The sequence below is a fragment of the Myxocyprinus asiaticus genome, chromosome 6 (genome assembly GCF_019703515.2).
Source record: "Myxocyprinus asiaticus isolate MX2 ecotype Aquarium Trade chromosome 6, UBuf_Myxa_2, whole genome shotgun sequence".
Lineage (NCBI taxonomy): Eukaryota > Metazoa > Chordata > Actinopteri > Cypriniformes > Catostomidae > Myxocyprinus > Myxocyprinus asiaticus.
Genome location: NC_059349.1, coordinates 2,701,443 through 2,716,479, shown reverse-complemented (window position 1 = coordinate 2,716,479; position 15,037 = coordinate 2,701,443). Strand labels below are relative to the sequence as shown.

Sequence of the window (15,037 nt, the reverse complement as noted above, 5' to 3'; positions counted from 1 at the left end):
TACACTGCGTGCACATTTATTAGGCAAATTGTATTCCACAGGATTAATTTTATTGTTGAACACAATGCTCTCAGTCAATCCAAAATGTTACTGAACCTCAAACCTGAATGTTTAACAAAGGAAAAGTGAGTTTTGTCTTCTCAGGGGAATATATGTGTGCACAATTATTAGGCAACTAAATTATAAAAATAATTTCTCCCAACTCAATTGTTTATTCTAAATTTTTAGAGTAGGTGCAACAAATAAGTAACACAAAATGACAATTAACATTTTTGGCCTTTCAAAAATATTCAGTGACCAATATAGCCACCTTTCTTTTTAATAACTGCCATGAGCCTTCCATCCAGTCAGTTTCATGATCTGTTCACAATCAACTTTCGCTGCAGCAGCAACCACAGCCTCCCAAATGCTGTTCAAAGAGGTATATTGTCTTCCCTCACTGTAAATCTCACGTTTGAGAAGGGCTCACAAGTTCTCAGTAGGATTTAAGTCAGGTGAGGAAGGGGCCAAGTCATTATTTGGGCATATTTGAGGCCCTTGCTGGCTAGCCAAGCAGTGGAGTACTTGGATGCATGTGATGGAGCATTGTCCTGCATAAAGATCATGGCCTTCTTGAATGATGAGGACTTCTTCCTTTACCACTGCTTGTAAAAATTACTTTCCAGAAACTGGCAGTATGTTTGAGAGTTGAGTTTCAGTCCATCTTCAACTCGAAAAGGTCCAGCTACCTCATCCTTAATGATAGCAGCCCATACCAGTACCCCTTCTCCAGCTTGCTGGCACCTGACTCGAAGTGTGTCCATTAGTGATCCAGCCATGGGCCCATCAATCTGTTCCATCAAGAGTCACTCTCATTTCATCTGTCCATAAAACCTTTGAAAAATCTGTCTTCAGGTATTTCTTTGCCCAATCTTGATGCTTCAGCTTGTGAATCTTATTCAGTGGTGGTCGTGTTTCAGCCTTCTTGACCGTGGCCATGTCTCAGAGCACTTGACACCTTGTACTTCTGGACACTCCAGATAGGTTGCAGTTCTGGAATATGGTAGCACTGGAGGATAATGGGTTCCTGGTAGCTTCACGTTTAATTCTTCTCAAGTCTTTTGTAGTCAATTTGCGCCTTTTCTTCTCCATGTGTTTTTGCCCCGCAGTTGACTATTCGCAAAAAAACATTCGATTGTCCAGTGGTCACGCCTCGATAGTTTAGCTATTTCAAGAGTGTTGCATCCGTCTAAAAGGCATTAAAAAAAAAGACTTTTCGGTGTCAGTTAAATCTCTTTTTTGGCCCATTTTACCTGAGATAATGAAGCTGCCTAAGAATTACGCACACCTTGATATAAGGTGTTAGTCACTTTCGCCACACCCTCCCTCATTACACAAATACATATCACCTGAAAATGACTGAATCCAATAAGCATTCATGTTTATATGGTTTGGAGTTGGAAAATGTGCATGGAAATAATGATAAGATCAGAATACTGACTTGCCTAATAATTGTGCACGCAGTGCATATAGTTATTTATATATATAGGTCTCTTTTAAAGTATTTTTAAAAGCCTCACCCAGTAATAATAAAAGACTGTGATTGGCCCATTCTGACCAGCACTGAAAAAAGTAAAAAATATCAGATGACAGCACCGTCTACAAGCTGTTTCGGTAGCAGTCAGGAGGACCTCTGGACAAATACAATACTGATTAATGATTCTGAAAAACTTTAATAACCACTGAAATACAAACTGACCTTTCAGCCATAATTTACTCACCCTGTCGTTCAAAAGCAGTATGACTTTTTCATCCATGAAACACAAGATTGAGGGATGAGAGGGTCATGTTTGTGGCTGTCTAAGCAACCAAAATCACACATAAAAACACTTTTGTGACCCACTGTGATTATTAAACTGCAAAAGGCTGCTGTTTAATTACGCAAATAATTAGTCTGTATGTGCCTTGTGCTATAAAGTGATACAAAGCCTTCTGCTCTCTGTCATGTGCTACATACAAGGCGTGTTGTCCATTACACGTGTCTTATATTTAAATTCTTCTGAAGTTATATGATAGTGTTGTGCGAGGTACAGGCCAAAATGTCCCATTAGAAACTGCAGCACACACGAGAATGGCTTGTTTACATAAGTGTTGCGAGCACACCTGATACCATGAACTATTTGGGCTGTCGAGAGCTGCGCGTGCTGTGTTACCAGGTGAAAGTTTAAACAAGGCAGGAGAAAAGGCTGAGGAAAAGAAATTGCGCACATTGTTTTTTGTATGCATTGTCTCTATTTTTGTTGAATGTTTGAAAGTGAACGAGATTTGAGGACATATCTTCGCCCCACTGATTTAGCCTATGTTATTCTACATCTAGACAATTCGATCACGTGTGTCTCACTAAAAACACAAGCATTTTGGCAAAGCTATACAGACAACTAGCTAACTGAATCACAGTCATTAAATGTTTCCATTCAAATGGCCTTTTACTGATAAAAATGTTGTGCGTGATGACGTCATGCTTAAAAAAACACTTTGTCGCATAAGTTTTGGTTTATTACAAAAGAAATCTGCCCTTAAGCCGTTTCCATACAGAAATGTGTGTTTATCGCTAATTCGCCTCCCAAACGTCCCTAATTTTTTTCCTCCGAAGTTTTGGTAAAATGGGGAGAGAATTGAGATAATTCATTGAAATTAGACGGCTTACTGTCTGAAATTTTAATTTCACAAATAAAAGCAATCAGAAGAGGAGGAATTACAATCAAAAGGGAACAGTTGCCCTTCTGATGGGACTGTAATATTGGTCCTGATGTTGCTCCTATCGCAGGTTGCCATCGGTTCCGACCCGAAAGCGAATAGTCATGGCACTGTTCAAGCTGGCAACCTGCACTAAGTAATGGGGAAATTTTCGGTCTTAGTATAAAGACCATCCATCGATGTGTATATGCGGTGTGCACCGCTATTAAAGAAAAATCGATGCGGTGTAATATCAGGGTTTACATATGATACATTCCTGATATTCAATAGGCTATTTTGAACAATCATCTAATCTAAAGCATTGCCATCACAACTGCATTATGTCCCGCATATTTGTCCAGCAACTTTTAATGACCAACTGAACTTGACTGTCATCTAAAATTTATTTTAGTGTCATAATGCAATTTACATTTTCTGAAGAAGCTCAGCAAATGTGATCAGAGGTAAAGAGGGTTAGATTAAAAATATTTAAAAGTTTTAAAATGTTCAAAAGCTAATTTTCTGAAAGTGAACTCAGCATTGGACAAATAGTTCTGATATTTTGTCTTGGAAAAAAAGTGTAGAACATTCTGAGAAAGTCATTCAGCTGACTTTTTTCGTCTACAGAACAGGGTAAGGCTAATTTAAGTTTGTGTAAAGAAAAGGCAATTATATAGGCCTAACAATATAATTTTCCATTTGGTAATTTATTTTTTACATTGAATGCTTTATTCGTTTGGTAATTTATTTAATACAGAGAATTTTGCCGGCATTTTTTCAAAAGCTAAACAATAATTTTATAGAATTGATCTATATGTTAGTATTCCAAAAAGCACATTGAAACTTTTCTCCTAGTATTGTGTATTTATTTTTAATTTAAAAATCTTTGTGCATAAAAATATGTTTTGTATAATGGGCTAATTCCATGACTGCCATCTATTATTCTGAATGGTGTAGAAAAGTAACTTTAATAAATAAACAGATGGATACCGCGATTAAATTAATCGCAAAGAGTGGCCATTCATTTGTTCTCCGTGCACTTGTTGATGACAGGTGCATGATACGAGATATTTGTGTTGGCACTCCTGGAAGTGTCATGACGCAGATGTGTTTGCAGCATCGGTTCCGTGCTGGTATACTGTTAAGACCAATCCATAACAGTGCGAGTAATGCTTCATGTACAATAGATTGGCTTTCAAGGATGTATACCTTGTCGCCATGATTAACACAGGCTAACGATTGGGGTAAAATCTGTCATGTGACATGTGCGTTAATACCTATTTTCTCGACAAAAACTGTTTCCAAACCAGTTTTTCACAACATTTGAAGCATCAACATGGAGTTGATGAACTAGAGTTAAATGGAAGAATATTATGTAGACACTTTATGTGAAATTTTAGCAATAATTTGCGTTTCCATCAGCTATTTTGATGCACTACACTTTTTGACGCAAAAAAACCTTGGATAGAAACGTAGTTTGAGTCTTCTGAAGCAATCCAGTTGGTTTTGTGTGAGAACAGACCAAAATAACACTTATTTTTTCACTGTACATCTAGCCATTGCAGTCTCTAGGCACAATCATACTTTCAAGCTCGATTACACTTCCTAGTGCTTGATGCATGTGCGATTATGGATTATGTTTATGCTGACTTTTAGGAGCTTCAAAGGTCTGATCACCATTCACTTGCATTACAGAGCTGAGATATTCTTCTAAAAATCTTAATTTGTGTTCTGCAGAAGAAAGAAAGTCATGCACATCTGGGATGGCATGAGGGTGAGTAAATAATGAGAGAATTTTCATTTTGGGGTGATCTAAACCTTTAATGATTAATTCATTTTTATTCATTAACGTTAACGAACATTTGCAAACCTATCTACAGACATTCTCTTATTACTGATTTCAAAGTTGTATCAAAATAATAATAACAATAATAATAATAATAAATAAAATAAAAAAAGTCCAATCCCTATTTCTGATTTCCTAAATTACAACAATTAGAGGTAATTTTATACTGAGTATTAGGTGAGAACGTGTCAATTTTTTGAGATTTCAGAAAGGTTTTTTTTTTTTTTTTTTTTAAACCATGTCTCCCTATGAAGCATAAAAAGTAAACACCAACCTATTTGTTCCTCGGTCTCTTCACTTTTTATGTTGCATGGAGTTTCACCAGTCATGTCTTCACTCTCTTCTTTAATAAACTCCATCTTTACTACAGCATATCACGCAGATCCACTACTTCCTACGTCTTTGGAAACGAGAAGCAAAACAAGTACCACGTTGGTTCTTCTTCTGGAGTTTTTTGGCGGTTGGCATTCAACAAAAATTGCAGTACCGCCACCAGCTGGTAAGGAGTGTGAGTCGGGATCAACATTCTTCTTATACAATTGTGACCTTAATTATAGTCTCTTACTTATTTGTGTTGCTTTCAAAAATGTTATTAAAAATGAAAAACAATCTTCCCATGAATTGTTTCTCAAAATACTTGTCAACTCACAGTTCATCTTACTTTTCTTAAGTTTAGAAATCAATGTCTTTCTTTCATTACAATATTGGGGACAGATCATCATAACATGCTCTACTGTTTCTTCCTGATTGCAAAATTCACATCTCCCTGTATCGTGGTTCCTATTCTGTGCAATGTATTATTAAGTGCTGTTGTCCAAACCTAAGTCTAGAGATAATGGTTTCTTCTCTTTTATTTCTTCCTGTTACCCTACATATCCCTACATTTATTTGAATGTTATAACCTTCTAAATCTACTTTGATCATTTCAGATATATCCTTTAATTTCCATATAATAAATTTATCTTTGATGGATCATTTTCTCCATCACTTTACATACATCAGATGTTAAAGCAATCGGTCTGTAATCACTTGGGTTACTACCTTCCTTCCCTGCTTTATGGATTGGTACCACTACAGCTTCCTTCCAGCAACTATGCAGTTTCCCCATTTCCCACACCTTATTATATAATTCAAGAAGAATATTTTTAGATAATTGTGGAGGTGAGTGCGTGGTCGGATGATATCAGCTGTTGTCTTCCGGATGACGTTTTTGGTTGATTTTTGCTGGATGGCGGCGTCATCAGCGGGAAATAGAAAAGGAAAGGCGGGGAGGCACAACTGCTCCGGGAATGGAACAGAGAGGCATGAATGGGGGGATAGCGAGGAAAGTATGGGGGTAGTAAGTGAAGGAGAAAATGGTGGATTTTATAGGGAAAGTTGGAAAGAGGTAAGCAGTAAACAAGGGGGAAAAAGGAAGGATAGAAGTTGCCAAAAGATTGGACATGTTGCCTCAAAGTGTAGAGAAGAACATAGATGTGCACGCTGTGGAGGGAATCATGAAAATGGTAAATGTGGGGAGGGGGTGCAATCAAATTGTTGTAACTGTGGAGAGGCCCACAGTGCTACATATAGAGGATGTGAAGTAGTGAAACGGGAAACAGAGATATAGAAAAGGAGAGTAGAGTAGAGAAGAAAATGACATATGCTGAGGCTTCAAAACAGATTAGAGGACAAGAGATAGGTCATAATGTAAAAACATGGGAACAGATGGGAGGAAACAATGAAGTAACAAGGGAAAATATAAGTCTAAAACTCAAAAAAATACAATTGATAGTCATAGCAGCAATACATTACCTAGGAATCAAAGGGTTAACATGGGAAGAAGTAAGAGATGAACTCTAGATAAGATCCAGTCAAGAAACATGTGGGTAATAATTAGTTATGGTAGTAATACTTCAATGGAATGCAAGATCTCTAATAGCAAATGGTCAAGAGTTTAAGCATTTTACTGAAGGATTACTAATAAAGCCAGATGTAATTTGTGTTCAAGAAACATGGTTAAAACATTATATGAATTTTGTTTTACAAGGGTATATAGTAATAAGAAGTGATAGGGAAGAAGGGAATGGTGGGGGATGTGCAACATGTATTAAACATGAAACACCATATAGAGTACTGGGAAAGGGAAAAGATCAAGAATATGTTGTGGTGGAAATGTGGTGCAGGGAGCAGGAGATGGTGATTATAAATTATTATAATCTGTGTAAAAGATTAGAGTTAGACAGATTGTTGGAAGTACAGGGACAAGAAAGAAAAGGATCCTATTGTATGTCTGGAAAATGAAATTAGAAAAGCACAGATAAATAAAGAATCAGTTATAGCGGTATTTTTTGATGTTGAAAAAGCATATGACATGATGTGGAAAGAGGGTCTTCTGATAAAACTAAAAATGATGAATATAGAAGGAAGGATTTTCAAGTGGATAAAGGATTTTATGGGAAATAGGACTATTCAGGTAAGGGTAGGAAATTAAATATCAAATAGACATGAAATAGAAAATGGGACTCCACAAGGAAGTGTGATAAGTCCATTCATGTTTTCTATAATGATTAATTATGTTTTTTCTCAAGTTCAACCAGATAAAGTAAGATCACTTTTTGCAGATGATGGGGCAATTTGGAAAAGGGGAAAGAACATTCTGCATATAAATTGAAAGATACAAGAAGCAATAATAAAGGTAGAAAAATGGGCATATGAATGGGGATTTAAATTCTCAGTAGAAAAGACAAGGTTTTCACAAGGAAAATAATTCTCCCAGAAATGAACCTGAAAATGTATGAAAGAACATTGGACAGGGTGAAAGTGTTTAGATTCTTAGGAATCTTATTTGACACAAAATGAACATGGGCAGATCATATAATTTTATTTTATTTTATTATTATTATTCTTTTTTTGTAATTAACATTTTTATTAAATCACACAATAACAATGAAATGTAAACATACATATATATAAAATCAACATTTAAACCCCACAACCCCCCCTCCCCGATCCCGCCCCCCCCAAAAAACAACCCTGTGGTCAAACATAAGTAAATATATAGAAATAAAAATCAAACAGACACACGTGTATACATATATATATATATATATATATATATATATATATATATATATATATATATATATATACACATACATACATACATACATACACACACACATAATAATCATGCTAACTATATTACACAACTCTCTCCACACCCCACCCGAGAGCCCTCCAACAACTCCAAATACCTGCCCCATTTCTGTATAAACGTATCCAAACCCTCCCCACCTTCGTGCACCACTCCGGATATGGGGGCGCACCAGCTGACCTCCAACCCCTCAAAATAACCTGCCTGGCAATCATCACACAGTTCAGAACCCAGTTCTCTCTATGGCCATCCCCCACATCGATGACCGCCCCATCACCCAGAACACAAAGTCTGGGGCAAAACGAAACCAGAGTGCCCACCACGTCGCACACAATATTCTGAACCTTTGACCAGAATTTCTGGATCTCGACACACCACCAAAAAACATGGGCCATGTCTCCATACTCCGATTGGCATCTCCAGCAGGTGGGTGTGTCTTTAAGACCAAGCCTTTACAGTCTAGAGGGGATCCAATAAAATCTATGCAAAATTTTGAATTGTATAAGACACACCCTTGCATCTCTAGATGCAGACTTAACGTTTTTAAGAATCTTAGCCCACACCCCTTCCTCCAATGCCAAGTTGAAATCCTTCTCCCATACTCTCTTGAGAGAAGTTAAGGCTCCGTCCCCCATACTCTGAATTAACAGGGAGTAGTACACTGATGCCTCATGACCTTTTCCAAAAGCCGCAATCGCCTCTCCCAAAGCATCTGCCTCCTTGGGGGGGGTGTGTGCTACTCCCAAAAATAGTACAAAGCAGGTGGCGCAGTTGTAAATACCTATAAAACTGAGGTCTGAGGATCCCAAAATGTTGGACCAAGTTTTCAAACGATCTCAACACTCCACTTTCATATAGGTCACCGAGTATAGTAACCCCCCTCACAATCCACTCTGGCAGAAAGGGGACTTGCCAATACACAATCTTGGGTTCTGCCATATGCTCAAGGCAACATTTAAATAAGTGTCCAACTTAAACAATCTGGACACTTTAGTCCATACTGAGTGTAAATGTGAAATAACGAGGTGTAACTTAACTTTTCCGATTAGTTTGATAGAGATGCTTTGTAATGGCGAAATAGGGCCTCACAAATTTGTGAGGCAAAATTACATAAAAGAAAATACTTTGTAAAATAAACCCAGCCAACAGGAAGAATGAACACAAAGAATGTGTAGATTCATTCACAGAACTGTCTCAAAGGTGCGATCTTCCACAAAACAAATTCCAGCTGATATAAAATGTTCAGATATGTTCAGTAAGCTGGCTGTTATGAGTTCAACGGATGACGTGATCATTCCAATGTCCTGTAAAAAACCTCAACAAAACAAACTACAGCCAGCAGGAGGAATAAGCACGAAGAATGAACAGATTAATCCACAGCTGTTCCAAAGGAGTGTTATTAAATAGAACAAGCTCCAGCCGTTAGGCGGAGCCAATACAAAAAGAAACAAAACTGAATTCCCAGTTCCCCGGGTGGTCGAGTCAATTCACTCGGAGGCCGCATAAAACTATATACCATGACTTACACAATCTGTCAACTTTATAAAAGACATCTTTTGTGTGAGCATGTAGATGTCCACTCTCAAACTGGCCGGGAACTTCAATGCAAAAGTAATCTTTCGTCAATGCAAAAGTTTCTTTAAGGAAAAGTGTTATTCACAAAACAAGCTCCAGCCACACGGCGGAGCCAACGCAAAAAGAAAAAAAGAAACCAAAATGTCGCCCAGCTTCCTCAAGAGTAATTACAGTGAGTCGACCCACTCACATGAGAAACGCCCAATGGTTTACTTACCCATTGATTCAATAAAAGACATTGCCTGATTGGGACAAATAAATACTTTGCGACTGTACTTCATTTCTATTCTCAGTTTGGCCGGAAACATCAGAGCAAAAGTGATCTTTCGCTGATGTAAGAGTTTCTTACATTCCTTGAACCGATCGCGTTTCTCGCTTGTCGAGTTCGCAAAGTCCGGGAACAAGAAAATATTATGGTTCTTCCAAGAAAGTTTCCCTTTGCTCCTCGCCTGGCGCAACACAAGATCTTTATTGGATGATCTCAGAAATCTGGCCAGAATCGATCGGCCTGTCTCCCTCAGCAAATCTGTGAGCTGGGACTCTGTGAGCTCGCTCGATTTCCAGTTTATGGCCTGTTATGTCGAGCAGACTCGGGAAAAACTCATCTAGGCATTTCACCATATCTCTACCCTCCTCAAGCTCAGGAATTCCAACAATTCAATCGTTATTCATGCGGCTTCTATTCTCAAGATCTTCAAGCTTTTCAATGAGGTGTTCCAAATTAACTTTGGTCGCGGGTGGATTAGCGGTTAATTCCCTCTCCGAAGATTCCAAAAAAATCAATTTGTCTCTCAACATCAGTCACTCTTGTAACTAATTCAGAGAATTTTATTTCTATCGCCGTAATCAATTGACGTATTACAGCGAGATCCTCCAAGTCAGCAAGAATCTTCATCAACATCACCAACATGTTGGACAACTGACACTGGATCTCCTCTCCCACCGCGCCATCCAAATCGAGTCTCCGGTCTGTAGGCCTGTCAGGGCTTTCATCCTGAACATGTAAGTGTCTTTTAATGTCTCCAGAGCCCGAGGAATTTGACTTCTTTGCCATGTTTTGCATCAAAGAGCAAATGTGTAACTTGGTGTATCAAAATTCACCAGATTATAACATGAAAATAATTAAAAATTTAGCAAAGTGCGCAGAGCTCGTCGCTCACACGTCTGCCCCTTGCATAGTGTCACGTGACCTCCCGGGCAGATCATATAATTAAAATTGTTGGAAAGTGTCAGAAAGTAATAAACATCATGAGGAGTTTAAGTGGAGTGGAATGGGGGCAAACTTCTCCTCATTAAAACTATATATGTGACAATGATTAGGTCTGTGATTGATTATGGAAGTATAGTATATGGGTCAGCGTCAAAAACTTTATTGGAAAAAATAAATAAGATACAAGCTCAAACTCTGAGGCAGTGCAGTGGAGCAGTAAAAACAACATCCATATCAGATCTGCAGGTTCTGACAGGAGAGATGCCACTAGAAATAAGGAGGAAGCAGCTAATGATTAATTACTGGGTCAATCTTAAAGGGCATAAAGAGGAACATCCTGCAAAAATGGTGATACAAGAAAGCTGGGAACAAGATAAAAGAAATAGTTTTGGATGGGCTAGTAAAATATATGCAAAAGAAATGGGGATTAATAGAGTCAAGATGAGCCCAACAGTTGTAATCCCAGAAACAGAACCGTGGGTACATAAGACACCACAAATAGACATGCATATGTTGGAAATAAAGAAAGCAGGAAGAGGGGAAATAGATTTACCAACAGAATTTTCAATCCATGTCAGTGTTAATTACCCCCAATATATACAAATATTTACAGGTGGGTCAAAAGATCCAGAGCATTAGACAACTGGAGCAGCATTTATAGTACCAAAATGGAAAGAAAGTGGAATAAAACGATGTTCAAACTATTTGGGAGTTTATACAGTGGAAATGCTGACAATATTCATGGATTCACAGTGGGTAGAAGAACACAAACCAGGATACTTTTTTAGTATGTTCTGACTCTGTTTCAGTCCTTAAGAGCCTGATATCTTTCAAATCCAGCCGACAAGATATTCTGTTTAGAATTGTACAAGTTCATACAAGAATAATTCAAGAGGGTACAGTAATTAGGTTTATGTGGGTTCCAGCACATGTAGGTATAAAGGGAAATGAGAAGGTGGATAAATTAGCAAAACAAGCATTACAAAGAGAATCAATAGAATTACAAGTTGCATTAAGTCAGAAGTTAAAGCAGCAATATGGTGTAAAGTAATAGAAGAATGGCAAGGAAAGTGGAACAATGAAACAAAGGGTAGATTTCTTTACAGCATAACCAATAAAGTTAATCAGAAAATAGGAAATATACACTACCGGTCAAAAGTTTTGAAACACGACTGAAATGTTTCTCATGATCTTAAAAATCTTTTGATCTGAAGGTGTATGCTTAAATGTTTGAAATTTGTTTTGTAGACAAAAATATAATTGTGCCACCATATTATTTTATTTCATTATAAAACTAAAATGTAATTAAAAAAAACATAATTATTTTTTTTAAATTGATGACCAAATAATAAAGAAAAGCAGCCAATAAGTGCCCAACATAGATGGGAACTCCTTCAATACTGTTTAAAAATCATCCCAGGGTGATACCTCAAGAAGTTGGTTGAGAAAATGTCAAGAGTACATGTCTGCAAATTCTAGGCAAAGGGTGACTACTTTGAAGATGCTAAATTATATAACACAGTTTTGAATTATTTTGGATTTTGTTTAGTCACAACATAATTCCCATAGTTCCATTTATGCTATTCCATAGTTTTGATGACTTTCCTATTATTCTAAAATATGAAGAAAAAAAAATTATAATAAAGTGTAGTAAGTGTTTCAAAACTTTTGACCGGTAGTGTAGGTAAGTCAAGGAAAGAGGAAGTTGTTTACAACAGAATAAGGTTAGGACATTCAAATTTAAATAGTACACTAAAAATAATAGGAAATCATCCAGATGGGTTGTGTATACTGTCAGGTTGAGGAGAATATATCACATGTAATTGCTGAATGTAAAATATGATGGAGGAGTTGATGAAGAATGGAATTAAGGAGTGCAGTATTAAGGAATTAACAAATATGTCAAGTTGGAAAAACAGTAGAACTTTCTTTGAATTCATAAGAAAAACAGGATTGATAGGTAGAATTTAAGCTCTGTTCCACACTCCGGAGCAGAAGGTGGCGGTAATGCACCATTTACGGTGGATGCCACCCACCATTAAAAAACAAAAAGACTAAGAAGAAGAAGAAGAAGAAGAAGAGTGCGTGGTCGAGCGCCTGTTGTGGAGAGAGAAAGCGGTAAGGACATCCACCTGAGATAAATCGTGACTAATTACCGTTACTATGTTCACAGTGAGGGTCTGGCGAGATAAAACAAAGCCCAGTCCAGAGAGAGAGGACGATGCAGAGTCTGTGGGAAAGTGACTGCTGAAAAGCATATCTTTGTGTGTTTATTTTATTATGCTGAAAAGCAATGTTTGTGTACACTGAAAAGAGTTGCGATTAAAAGTGACTTACTTTGGATTGTTCACCTGGCTCCCACAAATCTTTGCTACAATGGTTCACTTAAATTAGACATCATTACATAACACACCTGAACTTTACCTGGTGATGATAACCTAGTATTCTTTAAAGCATTATTTAACTCCCCTATCCACAATATTCTCAGCGCATCCACTGTATTTTGCAAGGTGGGTGGAATTTCCGGTTAGATAGCGGAAGTGCGATTGGTTGGCGTTTTGTGTGTAGCCGTTCACTGCTTGCTTGCGTGTCAGGCAGTTGTATTCTTGCTTTTTGCAATGTTGTAAGATGTCTTAAAAATTTCCCTGGACAATGTGTGCTGTAAATGGTTATCTTAATAATCAAGCAAAACTAAAGTCTTGTCTAAAACAGCAACGTTATGATCAGAAACCACTGGCAACGCACAGCACTCCTGTCCTAGATGCTGCTTCTTCCATCAGCTGCCTACAGAAGGATTGACTTATGAACATCTGTTTGAAAAAGCTTTGGATAATTGTTTGCGTGCTCTTTTCACTTTATTATTTTAAGTCAACAGCGGATTACTTATATTGTCCACTGTTACGGTCCGGCTACGATAGACGTCCAGAAACGAAGCTCAATTAATTACATATAAACAATAGCATTATTGTGCTAACAGGTGTGTACATGTGCTGAAAGTTTATTAGACATTTTGAGAGTTTGTTCATTTCTATTTAGCATCTTTTTGTGAATGCTTCACATGTTTTGAAATGGCATTATTACTGAGTATAAAAAGGAACTGTGTTTTTCCTGAACTGTCTGTGAGTAGTGACGAAGTTTTCAACTGATTTCATGCTGTGATGCTAAATGGATAAATTCTACAGTGGAAGACCATAATTATTAGATGAGACATGAACAGAAGTGAGATGTTTTATCACGTTTGAAATTAACTGTATTCTGATTTTCCTCTTTCCTGAATTTTTCCTGCCTGCAATTCACTTTCTTTTGTGTGTCTTTGCATAATGTGATTGTCTTCCCTTAAAGGGAAAAAGTGAGTTGGAAAACAGTGTGGACATTAATTCAGTATCAATTAAATTACTTTGTACAGCTAGTGCTTTTAATAACACATACTGTTTTATAGTTGCTTTACAGAGAACACTGAACTTTGTGTACAATGTTTATAATGTATGTCCAAATAAATGTTTATTTGTATTGCATGTTGTTCTTTTTGTACAGTACAGTTTATTGTGTGGCATCTAATACATTATTTCCTACACAAGAACAATAAATTCAATCTATCAACAGGATCAGTTGTGTTGGGCCTCATGTATTCAGATAGAAGACAAAGGCAGGCCTAACACAGTCTAAAAACCTAACTCAGGCCCCCACATTCCAAGTAGTTAATCTTACTGATAAAAATCGTGCCAAAATCAAACAAAGGGAGTCCAAAACAGACTGCAAATCCCATGAAGCCTTGCTCACTAAAGGATGGAACTCTCAACTCCTATTGGATGAGGCACACAACAGAACGTCCCTCAAACATGACATCATCAGGAGTTGAAATACCACTGAAATGCTTTCGGGATTTGCTTCCAGCGACTTTGTTCACCGAATATAGATGTAGTTTATCGCTGCTCTCAGGTGCAACCTCTTGGCACAAGGAAGTAATGTCCGACTTGAAACTGTGGCCATACAATCTCCATCTCGCTGGACGAGTTGAGGTTACTCTGTGTTCAACCGAACACTCTAACGGATCCGAAGGAGACCGCCGAGCAATTCGCATTTTCATCCGTTTGCCTACAGTAGTGAAGAGATTAAAGATTTCTCTTCCATCTTCAATCAAGTCGACATTTCTGAGTTCTCCGCCAGCTCGCCGAGAATCAACAGCCGTACTGCCCGCTGACAGAGCGAGGAAACGGCCTCCCGTCATCACCCGAGCCTCGAGGAACTGGGTCAGAGTTAAAGGATGGAGGAAAACACATTCTACCTGTTATCTTTGATAATTATTAATTATTGCTAATAACCAATCTTGCTCCTAAACGTAGCACACTACATTTACTGGAGCCCCATATGAGGTTTTAATGAGTTAGATTAAATTGATTAATTCAAATATTAATTAATAACTACAGAAATAATTATTAATTATTTCTGATAGTAACACACTAAACAACCAGTAAAGCCCTACAGTTGTTAAGTCAACACTAAAACATTTCATGTAGGTTATAGCATTTAGATACGGATATTAGAGTTGTGCTCA

At 37.5% G+C, this 15,037-nt stretch overlaps 1 protein-coding gene across 2 annotated transcripts in view; it reads right to left on the bottom strand.

Annotated features, from left to right (window-relative positions):
• The window catches only part of LOC127442903 (zinc finger protein 239-like), an 88,477-nt gene extending 83,487 nt beyond the window's left edge, over positions 1–4,990 (bottom strand). For both annotated transcript variants that reach the window (XM_051701271.1, XM_051701269.1), the window contains exon 1: positions 4,836–4,990. In XM_051701271.1, coding sequence (XP_051557231.1) covers positions 4,836–4,920 — 85 coding nt within the window. In that variant the 5' untranslated portion in view covers positions 4,921–4,990. The remainder of the gene's footprint in view (positions 1–4,835) is intronic.
• Positions 4,991–15,037: the final 10,047 nt, after the last annotated feature.